The 17,877-nt window shown below is 38.2% G+C and overlaps 3 protein-coding genes across 3 annotated transcripts in view; all 3 read left to right on the top strand.

Moving 5' to 3' along the window:
* Window positions 1-1,214: 1,214 nt before the first annotated feature.
* Window positions 1,215-2,221, top strand: LOC119487391 (C-C motif chemokine 4-like). Its single transcript, XM_037768231.1, has 3 exons — window positions 1,215-1,435; window positions 1,520-1,643; window positions 2,013-2,221. Exons 1-3 carry the CDS (start codon window positions 1,282-1,284, stop codon window positions 2,119-2,121), a joined length of 387 nt encoding a protein of 128 aa, XP_037624159.1. The 5' UTR covers window positions 1,215-1,281; the 3' UTR covers window positions 2,122-2,221.
* A 4,429-nt stretch (window positions 2,222-6,650) lies between these two features.
* On the top strand, window positions 6,651-9,522 carry LOC119486186 (C-C motif chemokine 3-like). The gene is made up of 3 exons (XM_037766081.1): window positions 6,651-6,803; window positions 8,654-8,777; window positions 8,975-9,522. The coding sequence occupies exons 1-3, from the start codon at window positions 6,740-6,742 to the stop codon at window positions 9,066-9,068; spliced, it is 282 nt and encodes a 93-aa protein (XP_037622009.1). The 5' UTR covers window positions 6,651-6,739; the 3' UTR covers window positions 9,069-9,522.
* A 1,300-nt stretch (window positions 9,523-10,822) lies between these two features.
* Window positions 10,823-17,877, top strand: part of vps9d1 (VPS9 domain containing 1) — a 42,827-nt gene continuing 35,772 nt past the window's right edge. Inside the window, exons 1-4 of the mRNA XM_037767715.1 lie at window positions 10,823-10,995; window positions 12,865-12,937; window positions 16,139-16,348; window positions 16,499-16,664. Of these exons, the coding sequence (XP_037623643.1) occupies window positions 10,828-10,995; window positions 12,865-12,937; window positions 16,139-16,348; window positions 16,499-16,664 (617 nt within the window). The 5' untranslated portion in view covers window positions 10,823-10,827. The remainder of the gene's footprint in view (window positions 10,996-12,864; window positions 12,938-16,138; window positions 16,349-16,498; window positions 16,665-17,877) is intronic.

The raw sequence follows: 17,877 nt of genomic DNA, 5'->3' as shown, positions 1-17,877 counted from the left end.
CATCTATGAGAGCCGGCTGTCAATAACTCACAAACTCCGACCAAACAGTCAAACTAGGCAGCGCTTATCAAATATGAATCAATATTCTGTTACTGTAATGTCTATTTCTCTCCTCAAATGTTCCCAGAAATATCTTGTAGTGTACTGTTTAGCTGTAAAATGAGAAAGTTTGTGACCTGGCAGCCATGTTGAGATCTGCTGAGGAAATACCAAGCACCGCCCACCAGCCGGAGCATAGCCAATAGGAACGCACAGGCTAGATTTTTTAAAGCCAGAAAACAGAGCCATGAGGAGGAGCAGAAGTCTAGTTTTCTCTCAGAACACTTGAATTACAATTTGCTGAAAGGTTATTATTGGATTTTTGCCCAATGATGCCAAATATATACTGCCTACTGAAGCTTTAATGTACAAACACATCAACCCCCACGCATACAGTACGTATTTCATGGTCATTTTGTCCTGCAGGCCAGTAGGAATCATACTTATTGAGAGGTTGACGTAAACATTTTAGATCATCATACATTACACAAAAGTACTAAGAGAAACGTTAAGAAACTTTAGCTGTAAGATTAAAGATAATCTAAAGCATGTTGTCATGTTCTGTGCAATTCATTGAAGGAGTAGTTAGACGTTTTAGGAAATGCGCATAGATGAGAACTACTCTTGGCCAGAAAACTAAGAAGCATATTTTTCTAACTATTGCTTTAAGGAATGGTTTTGACCAATTTGGCTCTTTTGTGTTATTTGGATTGTGATTAAAGTTGTTCTTTTGCTATATGCTTCTGGAAATGTGAAAGCTGAAATATGTGAATGTGAAAAGAGGAAGATGATGAATTTAAGCTCATTTTATGAGAACATTTTGAACCAAAAGTCCCTTTAACTTGAATATAAGCGTATAATCAACTAAAAATGTGTTCATGTTTGTGTTTTTTTCTGCACTGTTTAAAACTTCTAAATGGTAGTAGTAATAGTATGACAAACTTAAACTCTCATGAGACCTTTACACTCTCTAAAAATGCACCAAGATGTAAAGATAAATGCTCTTCTGTTTTCTGTGGTAGGCGAGTGATTTTAATCTTTACACGATCACTGTGGCCTGTCCCTTCACTGTCACTTCCTTCCCCTAACTAGACTTCAGCAGGCGTTTAATTATTTTTTCGCAGTGGAAGTTCTGACGAGGTGTGGGGGAATTTTGCCTTGATGTCTCATGGCAGGATTAATTTTAGACGGAAAGCCTAACGTCACACATTTCGTTCCCACGATGGACAGGATATATATTGGATGCAGTGCCCAGAGTCGATCACAGCAAAGGGAGAAGAAGAAGAAGAAGAAGAACATCATCAACATCATCATCTTTTCACTGACAGCATCATGAAGACTCTCTGCTTCACTCTGGGGCTGCTGCTTCTCACGGCCTGCTGCTGCAACGCCATGCGTGAGTGATCTGTGTTTGTTCCTCATCATCTTCAGAGTTTTTCTCTCAGACATGTTTGACTTTATCCCTTCACCTTCCTCACAGCTAAAGCCCTGCGGTCCATGGCACCTGGAAACTGTTGCTTCAAAGTGTCCACAAACAGTTTACCATTAAGGCTTGTATCCGACATAACCAAGACCCACAGCTCCTGTCCGAAGAAGGCATTCATGTAAGTTTGTGCCTCGTTCTCCTACTATTTTTGTCTTGTAACCGGTGATGAAATGATGAATAGAAAAAGGTATAACCTACAGTATGACCTCCAGACAGGCATCATCACAAAGCCACAGCATCCATTAGAACTACACTTCCTTTAAAACAAAACTGAGTTTCAGTGGGTCCTACTGAACTACTGATCATCACTGTCCATCAAAGTATTATTAGTACTTCAGTTACGATATTGACTGGTATTTATATCTATCATAGTATAATCCTATGCTGCAGTTTCAGTGGAATGGAGTGGAGATTTCATCAACCAATACATTAACTTTAATTGAAATGGCAGTGCTGATTTTACGTTTCCCTTCTGTATGTTTTGCAGAGTCCAGACTATCAAAGGAAGAAAGATCTGCTACAGTGGAACTTTCCCTTGGGCTCTGGATGTCTACAACCAGCGGCACAACACGGAGGGCAGTGGTCAGAAGCACTGAAGATGTATTATTGTATAGTACTGTGATCAATCAGTGCCTGGTTTTGCAGGCTTAAATATGTGAATTGAGGTGTCTTTTAATAAAAAAAATATTTAATATATTGAACTATATTGCTGGTTATGTGTATTTTCTGAGTACAGTGTGTATTTATCAGAGACAACAAGTCTCCCATGTCCAATTTAGGCCTTTTATGAATTATCAGGTAACAATCGGTCAATGGCTGACTTCACCTAAAGAGATGCAATCTAGAAAACACTGAAGATTCATTTCCACTTCCACATTAAATTATTTGTTAAATTTTGTTTCCCTACTTGAATATATGCGGCCTTATGCATCCCTCTCTATGACATTGAACACACATTTAAATGGTGTTGACCATGATCCAACAGATTAGACCTGATTCTCTTTTTAGATGTGTTTTGGTCTTCACCAAATCTACAGAGAAAAACATATGGCTCTGTCAGCTGCTAGGGCTTTCTGTACTGACCGACTTTGTCTATTTGCTGGTTGAAGCTGGACAGGTAGTGTACTGTGGGTTAACCTCTTAAACCCTAGGGGTGTGGTTCGCCTAGACAGACAGACCCAAAATAAATCAAGAATAGCTTCACAACTACCAGGTCAATATGCATGATCTTGGTCTCTATGGATAGGTAAGACCTCGGAGAATTCATCCTCAGTAAACATTGTGACTGTTACTATGCCTGAGTAAATTGTGATGAACCAAAGGAAATATTTACATTTTTATCCTCTCCTAAAATGTTTTCTAGATTAGACAGTGGATAACACCATTATAGCAATGATGCCTTGCACAGAGATGCCACTGAATTCATTCAGCAACTCCTTTACTACAACTGTGCCAAAACAGATATAAATAACACAAAGCACATAGATTCTACAAAGGTTTTAGTAAGGATAGGAGCAGGAGGACTCTCCATTTGGCCTTTTGGATACCCAAAGTGTGCCAAATGGGTTTTCTACCTCTTGAAAGGGAATCTGGGTATAAAATACTACTGATATCCACTATAGGAGGCTATGTGCACACAATGGAGCCTTTGGCCATGACATTTACCCTGTGCATCATCACATTCTACCATTGTGCACAGTATAAAATCAATAAAAAACAACTAAACTGTATAATTTTGACTCCAAATGGAGTAGTTTTATTATAATAATGAAATATGATGAATTAAAACTTAGATGATAACAAATAAGATCAATAACAATGTAAATAAGATAACAAATCCAAAGTCAAGTATGTACATTAAATATAAAAATGGTCAAAAATATTATAAAGTAAAAATTCAATTTCTCGTGTGTTGATTTTGTAACTAAAATATTGAAATCATAGACAAACAAACATTGTTTGGACAAAATACACTTGGAGTGTACCTCGTCTTTTAGAAATTATTCAGAAAAAAGACCACCACAGCATTTTATGAAGTTTAGTGTGTTTGTGTGTTTTAACACACAGCTCAGCTGAACCCAGTACCAGGTCCGTCTGGTAAAAGAGGTTAAACAGAGTTATTTTACTGGGGAAAAACAATCACATGGGGTTGATGAGAGCAATGACATTGAGCCGTACAGTGAATGTTTGGGCCATTAAACAAAACAATGAGCTAAAAGAGGCCAAAAAGTGCCTTAGAGCTGCAGTTTTAGCTGATAATTCTCTGTTTGTCAGTCACACATTACATGTTATTGAGTCAAAGTTCATCTAAAATATATGTTATATATCTTTAATGCAGCTTTAATCCTTCATCATCACCATGCACAGTCTGCAACTGTATACATATGTACAAGATATATTACTGATAAACATAATTACACACATAAAACATGTGCCTCTGTCCATGTTATTCTTTAGCTGTCTCGATGGACTACTTGTGTCAGATGTGAGTGACTATTGCAACGTCCATGGTTCAAGTCTTACCAGAAGTATGTATACTAATATCAATGTAGTAGTAGTAGTGTACTTGTAAGTGTACCACTTTAATACTTCTTGGGACTATATTGGCCCACTTTTTAGTTTATATAAGAATAATAAACATGGAGTACACAACTAGTTTACACCTACATTTTATTTTGTACTGCAACTACACTATAAGTATACTGATAGTTTACTAGTTTTATACTTGTAGCCCACTTTATAGTTTATGAAAGTGCACTTTAAAGTATACTCTCAGTTATCTACTAGTTTAATAGTTTTTATACTGCAAGTACACTTCTAGCCTACTTTTTAGCAGAGATTCGAGTCTGACACTCAAGAATACTTAATCATACCTTTCTTAGGTATATCTTGATCAATAGATTAAGTACAAGTAAGCATATAAGCCAAATATACTTAGACTTCTCTGTATACTTGTCAGTATGAACCAAGTAGTATACTTTTGTAAAGTATATCTCTGTAGTATACTAATAGCACACATGAAAACAGGGGGTTTAGAGTACTAGTGCCAGGTGTTTATATTTCTGTCTGTCTGTGGACCAATTTTCGTCTTTGATGATGAGGTTGAGAAATATGCAAAATCAGATCTGTTCATCATCAGACTTGCAAATTTGTGATATTATATACAATATAGGCTATCTATTTACACATTTGAACAGAAAATTGCAAATGCACAATGTGCACAGTTCACATCATTTTCTCTAGATGTGCTGTAATGATTATTTTTTTTCTAACATTTAAAAAATCTGCAGCCGTTCTGTCGGCGCTCCTCTGCACGACACTTACACCACAAGCTGTTTTCTTGTTGTGACAAGATCAGTGTGGTTTAAGAATGACTCGCAAACTTATCACAGATCACATTGGTTCATACGCTTAATATCTCACAATCTATTCTTTCTGCCTCTGTGTGACCACACTTGACTTTATGATGTCAACATATGCTAAACCTCTATCTCCTGACAGCATCAGGAGAGGCTGTTGGTCGGTTGGTGGTGCAATGTGCAACTTTATCTGCACGTACCTTCATTTACTGTAGGCAGCAGGGAAACAACACCGCCCCAACCTGGTACTGAAAAGGTGGTCAAATTTGACTATGAAATTTTATTTTTTATGGTAATTCTGATTAGATTTCATTACATTTACTTTGTTCAGGACCGCAGAGTAATGATATGATGATATGATGATATGATGATATCATATAGAATGGCCTAATGTAAAACATTTAGCCTGGCATACAACCTTTAGTGGTTTATTGACACACGTGCGTTTGTCTTCATATACTTGTGGGGACCCTCATGAACCTATTTCTAACCTTAACCTTAATAATGTAACAGTTGTCGGTTGCTGAAGAGAGGGAGCGGCATTAGTGAGAACAAAGAGAAATAAAACGTTACTGCTGACACCCAGAAACGTCCCGAACACAGCAGAATGATAAGAGAAGAGAACATCCAGGCAGAGTTCTGCAGGGTCTCTGTAGATACAGACACAACCACACACTTCTAGTGGGAGAGGGATACACAGAAGGCACACAGAAGGGCCCCAAGCCGGATTCGAACCTACGACCCTCTAGCTGTGAGGCGACAGCGCAAACCACTGCCTTTCAAATAACAATTTCAAATTTGGGAACACAGGCCTTCATAATAACAGCTTCCTTCTCTCTTCACTCTAGTCTTTTTCAATGGAATTCAGTCTAAAGTTACTTATAAGTTAAAGTTGAGTTCTCAGAAGGGATGCACGGATACCGGTAGCGGATCGGATATCGGGCTTGGTATTGACTCAAATAGCTGGATCAGGTATCGGTGACAATGTGGCCGATCCATTCAATTCAATTCAATGTTGATATACTCCATACATTATATGCTCAAATTTTAATTCCTTATTAAGCTTTGACCAATTTGGTGCTGCATTAAAACACACCAGGTTTACACCTGAATTGTAATTCCTGTTAATTTTGAAGATTTTTTTGCGAAGTTGATGTACAATTTATTATTTTAATAGAATAGACATATTTAGAATGGACATCTTTATTGTCCACTTGTGTGGAAATTTGTCTTTGGCTTCACAGAAATACATACACTTAAAAACCTCCTTTGCCATGGGTTAAATTACATGAGATTAAAAAAAAAAGGAGAAAAGAATAAATAACTAAACTTCACTAAATTTATGTTATGTTGTGTATTTATTGGTAACATTTTGTTTTAAGTTAGAAAAGCAGTGTTTAAGTCCAGTCTGATGTTGCCTGACACATAAAAGAATGATCCCAGTCATTTCCACACGGTGAGTCATACAGCTTATTAATTAAACACTGGTATCGGATTGGTACTCAGTATCAGGCGATACCCAAAGCCCAGGTATCGCTATCGGTATTGGGACTGAAAAGGTCAGATCGGTGCATCTCTAGTTCTCAGCTCAATCAAGTAAATGCATATCCTGATTATTATCTGTTGTCTTTTATCAACAGATCAAAATGCAGAACAGTTTGCAGCAGTGTGATTTCTAATCTCTGACCCTCAAACTTCCTGTCACTCAAACTTGTGACAACACCCACCATGTCAGTTTTCTCAGAATTGCTATATATGTGAACATGAGAACATATAAACCACTATAAGTGATCAGAGCAGATCACGTCAGACAGCAAAGACAGAAGAGCGTCATCACGTCTACACTGAGGCCACCATGAAGACTCTCAGCTTCACACTGGGACTCCTGCTGCTGCTCACTGTTTACTGCACTGCCATGCGTAAGTCTGTCACTCTACTTTCTGGACCACACTGAAGATAAATGATCTCTGGATTAGTGATTTTATACTGAGTGTATAGAATACTAGAATCAGCCTATAGAAGTTTTCATTTGTAGAATAATAACCCAAATACTTGTTAAAACCCAGAAAAATACAGAGCACGTCTGTGTCCTTAGTGGTATTATACAGCCCTATACACAATATGACAAAAGGCTGAAATATGAAGCAAATATACTACACATTTTTAAAGGATGTATTTTTAATAACTCAGAGAATGAATATGAATCACATGCATTTAATCTCATGTTGTTGTTTCTTTCTCTCTACTGTACTCAGTTCTCTCCTACAAAAGAGATTTTGATCTCAATGAGATTACCTGATTTAACAAAATTTATATAAAGTCATGTAATTTAAAAGGTTGCACTAATATTGAACAAGTATGTAAAACTATGGAGCCTAATATCACAGTTAATAGCCCTAAACTGACAAAGCTGTCTTATATTTTCTATTAAAATCTGTATTTTGCCATCACTGTTTCAGCAAGGATACCTTGAGCTAAATTTAGTTGACTGAAATTCCTGTAGTAACTAAAGGCAAAAGTTAAAGCACAGAATATATAGTGTTTACTTTAAGGGTGAATACATCAAACATTACATATTCATTTTTATGCCTCTGCGCCGGCAATTTCTAAAGTGCCGTGAACAGAAATGAAAGTTTCATCAACATGTTTCTTAGCTATTCTGATAGATGACAATCTCTCTTGGAGAGCTTTTGTCCACAATACATGTCTGTTAACATTATATTATAGTTTAATTTATCCATATTTAACATACTGTCATATTGTTTGGGCAAGTACTTTTCCAACTTATCTGAGCAAAATATTTTTAAAACAGTTTATTAGATTAGCAACTTTTTCGAATGCTGTTTTACCAAATGCACCACTTCATTTTTTTTATTTGCAGTTATTAACTTTATCTGGCATCAACATTCTTCAGACATGTACATTTGTCTTCAAGGCGAGATATAAGGATGCAGATTTACCTCATTGTTTTAGATTGTTGTTAACGACTCTCAGTTCCATAATTACCAGACAGGCTGGTGATCTTCATCTTCCTCCGTATAAAACATCCCATAGTCAGTTTTCTATCAGATTATCTTATAGAATGAAAATGTCCATTTAATGGATTCCTCTGTGTCATTGTCTGTGTATAAAAAGAGACTTGGAAATGCTCTGAAACACAAAATTATTTGATTTGGGAAAAAAAGATCACTTTAAGAAACTGTAAATATGGCGATTACTGCTGCTTCTTTGTATTATTATTATTATTATTTTTTTTTTAACTTCACTTCTACACTTTACATCTTATATGTGAAATGTCTTGAACACTAACATCTAAATGCACTGGTGGTTTTTGTCATGGTAATATTTGTACCTATTGTTTGTCCTTTGGACACACCCAAACCCTTACATGTATTTTACATTCCTTTCATGTGAGTTGTATTTTACTGTCTTTTTATACATGTGAACAAATGAAATAAACATCCCTAAAAGCCTATACAATGTGATAAATAAATAAATAAATAATAAAATATTACAATAATAATAAATATAAAAATAATGGATAAAAATAATATTACAAACTTTGGAAGCCTGATAAAATGTGTCTCTGTTGTAAAGTTGGAAATTATGAACCACTTTAAATTATTTCATTGAGTTCAGTTCAAGACTCATAGTCACTGACATGATGTTGCCAGCATGCAGCAACACACATGCTGACTTGTTGTGTATTGAGCTCAGTGAATGATAATGTATGGTGTGAAATGATCCTTGTTTTCTTTTGTCTTTCCAGCTCAAGCAGTGAATGCAATAGCACCAGGATCGTGCTGCTTTCAATTCTTTACCGGACAGGTGCCGCAGAAGCAAATTATCTCTGTCGTCAAGACTCACAGCAACTGTCACGAAAAGGGATTTGTGTACGTCTGTGCTTTACTCCTTTACAGCTGACATTTGTTTATGTCACTAGAGTGATCCTCACCAGAGCAATGATGTTTAGCCAGTTTTTGTCTGAACACAAAACAGAAAGAATGAAGAAAATAAGCATTTTATTTCAAGGAAACGTGACGAATGTATTCTCCAGTCTTAACTCTGTTGTTACGGATTTTTTCTGCAGGGTCAGCACCGCCAGAGGGAAGGAGATGTGCGTCAGCCAGAATTTGGACTGGGCACAGAAAGCTTTCAGGACACAACAAGTCATCACTGACTAATGATGGTCCTCATGATCAGACATCTCCAGCTTCTCAACCTGCAGCCACAATAAAGCTCTGTCGCATCATTTTTATGACAAGAAGCTTTGCATTGTGTATTTTCATGCAGCTATTAACCATTTTACTGATAAAGCCTTGTTTTGCTTCATTCTTAATAATTACATTTTCATTTTACAAAATGTATTGATGTATGCATTCATGAAACGAAAAGGAAAAATAAATATATATGAACATTGTGTTGTATATAACTTAATCTGGCTGAGAACTGTCACAGATTTGTGACATATTGAAATGTATCCTATAATGATTATTTTTAAATTAGCAGTGGGTCCAGGAAGTGTAACTTTTCATATCTCACAAAGGAGAGAATCTGCATTCTGTCAAGTGTAACTTTCTATTCATGGTGATTCAATCCTGCAATTATCTTGCTCATGTGAATAAATAAATAAATGAATGAAAGACATGACATTATTTAAAAGAGGTCACAAAACACCAGTCAATCAATGAGGGCCCAGTAAGTCTATAATTGGTCACAGTATATTCAGAAAAGTAACCACAGGAAGTTTGTAATGAGTAAAATGGAAAAAATACACATGCATAATAGTAATACTGCAGTATATTAAAATGTTCCCAGCTTCTTTCTTGGTTTCCATGGTACAACATTTCAGTATGCCAATGAGCCTGAAAAATGTCATGAACGAATTCATATGACACATCCCACCAGGGCAGGACTTTCCATGAGGGCCATGGCCGCCCTCTCCTTCAGTTTGGCCTTCTCGCCTCAAAAACGTACAATATATGCCCTGCGACCACAGTGGCCTTGATGCCTCGCCTGCACTGTCCAAGCTGATTTTGCTGTTTTCTCCTCTGCCTCTTTCCTGTCAATACTGCGTTTGTAGATACTTCACTGGTTGAGGGGATGCTCCTTCTCCTTCTACCCCCCCTTGTTCATAACTGGAATTTTAACGGTATCAACAGTCTAAGCTACAGCACAACAAAGCAGGAAATAACAACACAATTAAAAAAACTAAAAGGAAACCATTTAAAGCTGCAGTGGGTAGAAATGGAGCAAGTCTATTTTTTAAAAACATATTAAAAAAGTTATTTTTATAAAACGGTCACTATATCCTGACAGTAGAACATCATGAAAAAAATCATGTTCCTCTGTGTCCTCCGGTGCTCCTATTGACATCTGCAAGTCAGAGCTGATCTGGAGTCTGCCGTCCAGCTGCCGTCTATGAGAGCCGGCTGTCAATCACTCGTGAACTCCGATCAAAGGCAACACTGATCAAATATGAATCAATATTCTGTTACTGTAATGCCTATTTCGCTCCTCAAATGTTTTCAGAAACATCTTGTAGTGCACGGTTTAGCTGTAAAATAAGACAGTTTGTGACCCGGCAGCCATGTTGAGATCTGTTGAGGAAATACCAAACACCGCCCACCAGCCGGAGCACAGCCAATAGGAACGCTCTCTCTCTCTGAAATGACCTGTGATTGGCCAAAGTCTCCCGTCACTGGCTAGATTTTCTAAAGCCTGAAAACAGAGCCATGAGGAGGTGCAGAAGTCTAGTTTTCTCTCAGAACACTTGAATTACAATATGCTGAGAGGTTATTATGGCATTTCTGCCCAATGATGCCAAAAATATACTGCCTACAGAAGCTTTAATAACAGTATTCAGAAGAGTAAGTGCATTGACTCTGCCAGTCCCGCACAGTAGGAGGCAGTATACACCTTTAGATGTGTTTACAATCTACCATGAGTGGCGACAAAGAAGAAGAGGAGGAAGAGGAAAAGAGGAAAGAAGAAGAAAAGAGGAAAGAAGAAGAGGAGATGGCTTCAGCTGACAGTGGGGCTAAGCCCCTTCAACACGCTATGAAAATGGCAAAAGTAGCGATACAGCTGGACGGAGAGAACAAACACCAGGTAGAGTTTCTCCACGGTGTGACAGCAGGATGAGAGGACAGGAGACAGAGTGTGGTGATGTAAACAGACGGCGGGCAGGGGGCGGGGCGGGACCGTTAGCTAGCTAATCGCTAACCTGTCACTCACTGCTCAAGGCCTATAGAAGGAGGCTGGGACACGCGTCATCAACGCGCCATATCTTCGGGGTACCACACATGCGCAATAGAATCTGGTCTGCACTCGTCTTACACTGCGCATGTGTCGTAGTCCATACCGCATGATCCATGTCCTATCCTCCTTCAGTAGGCCTTGCTGCTGGGTCAGGGCTAGCTATCCGCTAACCTGTCACACACACTGCTGGGTCACACTCAACAACAACAACAGGCTTTCAAAGGCTTTTCATTTGTTTTTTTAAGTTTATTGTACAAATTTCACTTATCATTAAACCTGTACACTTATAACTTTACCTTTTTAACTGACTACTCACTATTCTTGTAGTTAATATCACTAATATCATTTTAGAAAGCTTTGTTATTCCAAAAGCACGAGCGCAGTTTTAATACTAAAACTTAATAATAAAAAATATTTCAGACTATAATAGTGTTAGATCACTATAGATTTGTACAGCTAGTAAGAATACAGACAGATACATATTAACTTCCCTAATAGGCTAACTTCTGTCAGATATAATAGGGTGAGTTGCTGTAAAGTGGTCAGTGTAAAACCCTCATCAACTTCAACCAGTCCACAACAGAAAGCATCTTAACTGGATGCATACTGGTGTTGTTTGGCAACATACATCATATGACCACAAACTCCTGATGAGGACAGTGCAAACAGCATCTAAAATGATTGGATCACCATGACCACAGTTACAGGACATTCACACCACTCACTGCACTTATCTCCCTGAAGGGAGATAAGTGCAGATGAAGCGCCTACAGAGCATTAGAGTTCAGACCTCTTGCCTCAGAGACAGTTTTTACCCCCAGGCAGGCGGTCAGACTACTGAACAGTAGCACTAAATGAATGCAGAGCTGTGGATTGTTTTCTGGATGTTTTTAGGTTGATTTTAATTTTATTCTCAGGTAATATCTTATTTATTGTAGTATTTATCAACTGCACTATTTATAGATTTTAAGGGCTGAGAGAGATTCATTGCATTTCACTGTACACTGTACTTTTAAATGCATATGACAAATAAACTTGAAACTTGAAACCTGAAACTAGTCAAGTAAGTCAAGTAAATTCGTAAATGCAGATCTATACATGAAGAACTGGAAGAACTTGCAAGAACAGTAAAGTCATGACTGGTACCTGAGAGAAGAGTGACTGACTAGTCAGTAAAATTAGATCTGGTGTTGAATTAACTTGTAAAATGTAGGAAATAAATGTTGAAATGGCCAGACATAATCATCAGAGTGTGTTTTAGAAAATCTGGCATTGAGACAATTCAACAAGCAACACAACACAAAAATGTTATCACATTACCATAAGGTTAAAGAACATTGTGGAAATAACAATCAGCCAATTCTAAACTTTGACATTTTATTATACTTATGGGTTGGGAACCAAATTAAACAGAGACCATTATGCCTCTGTAAAAATCTGTTTTGTCAAATGTATTTTCTTTGCTGATAAGTGTCCCGACAACTTTTTGATAAACATGACATTGACGAACCGTTGTCATTATACAAACTACACCTGAACTGATTAATGCATTGCATGAAAATCTCATTTGGTGCTGCATCCTTTATTACTGGCTAATGCTATTTTTAATTCTGACTTGTTACTATTGCAATGTCTCATTGGCAGTAGCTATTGTTATTATGTTGTTTACTCTATACCACAATAATAATAAAATACTACATGCTTATGGTCTTTCTACAGGAAGCTTACTGTGAATACCTCCGGACGATCAACTACATATCGCAGGCACTTTTGGAGGAAGCTGGGTCACAAGGTAAGATCTGAGTAGACTGACGATAACGATATATATTGAGATGCTTTACTATATATTATGATAAATATCTAATCTCATGATTTTTTTCTCTTTAGTATATATCCTCTTTTACCCGATGAACCGGGTTCAGCTGAGCAGTGTGTTAAAACACTGCCTTTAAAAACTTCATAAAATGCTGTGGTGGTCTTTATTCTGAATAGTTTCTAAAAGACGAGGCCTTAACGCTACTAAAACAACACTCCAAGTGGATTTTGTCCAAACAATGTTTGTATGAAAATTATTTCAATATTTTAGTTACAAAATCGACGCACAAGAAATTGTATTTTTACTTTATAATATTTTTGACTGTTTTTATATTGAATGTACATACTTTTGACTCAGGATTATTTTTTGTTATCTTATTTACATTGTTGTTGATCTTATTTGTTAATATCATATATATAAGTATAAAGTTTTACATGACAATTTTTCATTATTATAATAAAACTACTCCATTTGGAGTCAAAATTATACAATTTAGTTGTTTTTTATTGATTTTCTACTGTGCACAATGGTAGAATGTGATGATGCACAGGGTACATGTCATGGCCAAAGGTTCCATTGTGTGCACATAGCCTCCTGTAGTGGATATCAGTAGGATTTTAGAGCCAGATTCCCTTCCAAGAGGTAGAAAACCCATTTGGCACACTTTGGGTATCCAAGAGGCCAAATGGAGAGTCCTCCTGCTCCTATCCTTACTAAAACCTTTATAGAATCTCTATGTACTTTGTGTTATTTATATCTGCTTTGGCACAGTTGTAGTAAAGGAGTTGCTGAATGAATTCAGTGGCATCTCTGTGCATGGCATCATTCGTATAATGGTGTTATCCACTGTCTAATCTAGAAAACATTTTAGGTCAGGATAAAAATGTAAATCTTTCCTTTGGTTTATCACAATTTACTCAGGCATAGTAACAGTTACGATGTTATGGGGGATGAATTCCCTGAGGTCTTACCTATCCATAGAGACCAAGATCATGCATATTGACCTGGTAGTTGTGGAGCTATTCTTGATTTATTTTTGGTATGTCTGTCTAGACGAACCACACCTTCCAGCACCCTGGGGTTTAAGAGGATAAAATACATTTTTCATACTATACTGAATTATCCAATGGGACTTAAATACATGCAACATTTCAGATTAATAAAAAAAACTCACTTTTGAGGGCCCATAACCTGCTTAATTGTGAGTTTATACTGGACTATCATTTGTAGAGACTGTGAAATGGGCCTTTATTTATAGATCACTGCTATAAGTTATAGCTTACATGGGCCCTTTCATTGGATAAGTAGCTTGGACCCCTTTTCAATGGTGCTGATTCACATTTCACATTTGATTGAGTTAGAAAGATGCTGCAAATGCAATAGAGATTATTAGTGGTATTAAACCTGCGTCAAGACTTCTCAGCTCTCTACCAACCCCTAGTGGCAACCAATAGGCACTGTAACATTATAATACTTTTCAAACAGGCACACAGTAGTATGTTCACCTTGAACCTTGATGAAAACATCACTGCTAAACGTGGGTCATTCTGCTGAATTATCTCGCTGACTTTTTGATTCAGTTAAGATGACTTTACCCAAATATACATAAACACTGTATATGCTAGCATATTCATAGATACACACAGTTGTTTTTTTTATTAAACTGTTAAAGAGTTGTTGATCAAACTTTATGATTTGGATTTTGGAGGATGTAATTTGTGGTGCCGTTGAACTGTATTGAATCATACAGAGAGGTGTTTTATGTTATTTGGCTTACTCTCATTGATATAAATGGGGTGCACAAAATAATAGAAACACCTTTCAGTAAAATGCAATACAATTCAACAGCACCACAAACTGCAGCCTCCAAAATGATCATATAGTTGAATCAACAATTCAACCAAAATTGAACATTATAACTTTCAGAAAAGTAAAATTTATGGCAGGGCTGTATTAGTCTGCGTTAGTTTTAGCTAGGTGTACATAAGTGTATGGTATGTACATACATATTAAAAGTACATAGAGTAAAAAAAGGGGGACTGTGAGGGGGTGGGGGAGAGGGGGGAGAATAAAGGGGAAGAAAGGAGCAACTTAAAGCTGCAGTAGGCAGAAATGTTTTGGCATTATTGTGCAAAAATTCCATAATAACCCTTCAGCTTATTGTAATTCAAGTGCTCTGAGAGAAAACTAGACCTCTGCACCTCCTCATGGCTCTGTTTTCAGACTTTAACAAATCTAGCCTGTGACGGGAGACTTTGACCAATCACAAGTCATTTCAGAGAGAGAGCGTTCCTATTGGCTGTGCTCCGGCTGGAGAGCAGTGCTTGGTATTTCCTCAACTGATCTCAACATGGCTGCCGGGTCACAAACTTTCTCATTTTACAGCTAAACAGTACACTACAAGATGTTTCTGAGAACATTTGAGGAGAGAAATAGGCATTACAGTAACAGAATATTGATATTTGATCAGCGCTGCCTAGTTTGACCGTTTGGTCGGAGTTCGCGAGTGACTGACAGCCGGCTCTCAGAGATGGCAGCTGGACGGCAGACTCCAGATCAGCTCTGATTGGTTGCTTTCCTCCAGTTTGTGAAATCTTGCAGATGCCCGGAGGACACAGAGGCACATGATTGTTTTCAGATTACCTGTCTCATGCACTACTGTCAGGTTATAGTGACCGTTTTATAAAAATAACTTTTTTTAATCATATTTGCTCCATATCTGCCCACTGCAGCTTTAACTGTATATATTTGTAATGAAATCTCACATGCCAAATGATCATCTGATATATTGTAATTATGCAGATAACCAGTTATATGCTGTATTTTAGGGTGGGGGTATCTTTAATTGACCTGCAAGTTGTGATATTTAAACTATTCAAATTTGTGCACATGGACCATGAGGCTGATAAGAGATTAATAGACCAAGAGAAAAGCCTATGAGGTTTGAACATACAGTATATCAGTCAATGGATTGGTGGATGGGACCAGTTCAGACAAGCGGAACCCTGCCGACACAGTTCATCTTCTAACCAGACTTGAACTAATCAACTTGAATACAGTAGATTGTTAGCACAAAATTGAATCAGATCTCAAATGTCATATTTGTTTATATAGTAGTATAGTATAGTACATCATTCAGGAGTAACTTTCTCTGTCTTCTCTTTCTTTCTGTCCCAGCCTCAGAGGAGAGGGATACGGTGGCGATGGAGGTGGAGCGGATGTTGAGGCTTGCTGAGCAGTGTCTGGAGCGAGCCAAGTCCTTTATAGGGAAGAGAGCTAACCCCTCTGACCTTTCTGCCTCCGTCTCTGCTTCCTTTTCCTGTTCACCTGGCCAGTCAGAGCTCCATCAGACTGCTGTCCTCCCAGCCGCTGTTGCTGCAAACACTGGTGAATACTTCCATTTCTTTTATTAACATACCGTTCAGTCACTGCTAACTTGGAACCTACCCCAGGGGTCACAAATCATACAGCCACATGATTTTGTTCTTTGAGCCAATCGCCACTTTTTGTCTGTCTGTTTCACCTCTGCTCGCACAGTCTCTCCATCTGATACTCCTGTCGACGCAGGGCGTAAAGCAACCAGCCCAACAAAGACCGGTCACCGCAGGGTGCTGTCAGATGGTAGCGGGAAGCTCTCCCCTTTTCTGCCTCCTGAAGTCTTCCAGAGACTACAAACAGTGGAGTCACAGGACACAAGCAAAAAGTAGGGGCCGTTTTTTTTTCTTTTTTTATCAAGGAGGGCAAATATTGCTCCATTCAATGACAGATATCATCTGAAGTGAGCAACACAGAGATAACAGGGATAACAGAGTTTTCCAAGAACCAGTTACTTCAAGTTTCCATTTAGAGCACAATGTTTTGATCTGACCAACCAGGTCAAAATAGCAAACAGATTCGGCGGCTGTGGCTCTGGCCCTGTTCAGACCTGGTATTAACATGCGTCCTCAGTGATCCGATCACAAGTGGACAGCTCTAAGTACAGGTGTGAATGCATTCAAGACGCATTGAGGACGCATTGAGATCGGATCTTTCAGACCACATTCAGAGGTGGTCTGGGCCACATATGGCCACGTTCTTTTAGCAGTGTGTAGTGAATGTGTCCTGGGCCACATTAAGGACCGCCTACTCGACTGACGTCCTGCTGGGATCTGGGGGTCTCTGCTCTCCTCAGGTGAATAAACAGGCAGACGTGAACTTGTCTGCCTCGCAGCATGGAAACGGTTTCTGTGCTCTACTGTATTCTGTCGGTACAACTGTATTTTATTAGAATATATCTTATCTATAGGCTACATATCTACTGACTATCAGACTAGGCACAGGAAGTGCATTATTATCATACTGTCGGAGACAATAATAATTGCAGGTACAATAACCTTTTATTTTAATAAAATGCAGCCAAATCCACGAATATGTGGGATATTACTTATGACATTCACGTAATGTCACGTCACAACGTCTGCTGTATTAGCCATGTGTTTACTACGTGTTTAGTTGCATATAGAGCGGGGAAGTGAGATCGGATCACAAGTGGCATTCTAATGCCAGGTGTGAACAGACACACTGGAAGCTGTCCACTTGTGTTTGGATCACTCAGGAGTTAGGACGCATGTTGATACCAGGTCTGAACAGGGCCTCAGAGGTAGAGTGGGTCGCCCACCAATTGGAAGGTCGGCAGTTCGATCCCCGGCTCCTCCAGTCCACATGTCAAAGTGTCCTTGAGCAAGATACTGAACCCCAAATAGCTCCCGAAGGCTGAGCCATCAGTGTGTGAATGAGTTTTTAGGTTAGATCATGATGGGCAGGTTGGCACCTTGCATGGCAGCCTCAGCCATCAGTGTATGAATGTGTGTGTGTGACTGGGTGAATGCTGACATGTAGTGCAAAGCGCTTTGAGTGGTCAGAAGACTAGAAAAGCG

This window comes from Sebastes umbrosus, chromosome 4 (assembly GCF_015220745.1).
Source record: "Sebastes umbrosus isolate fSebUmb1 chromosome 4, fSebUmb1.pri, whole genome shotgun sequence".
In the NCBI taxonomy this organism is placed as follows: Eukaryota; Metazoa; Chordata; class Actinopteri; order Perciformes; family Sebastidae; genus Sebastes; species Sebastes umbrosus.
This window is presented reverse-complemented; position numbering and strand designations above follow the sequence as displayed.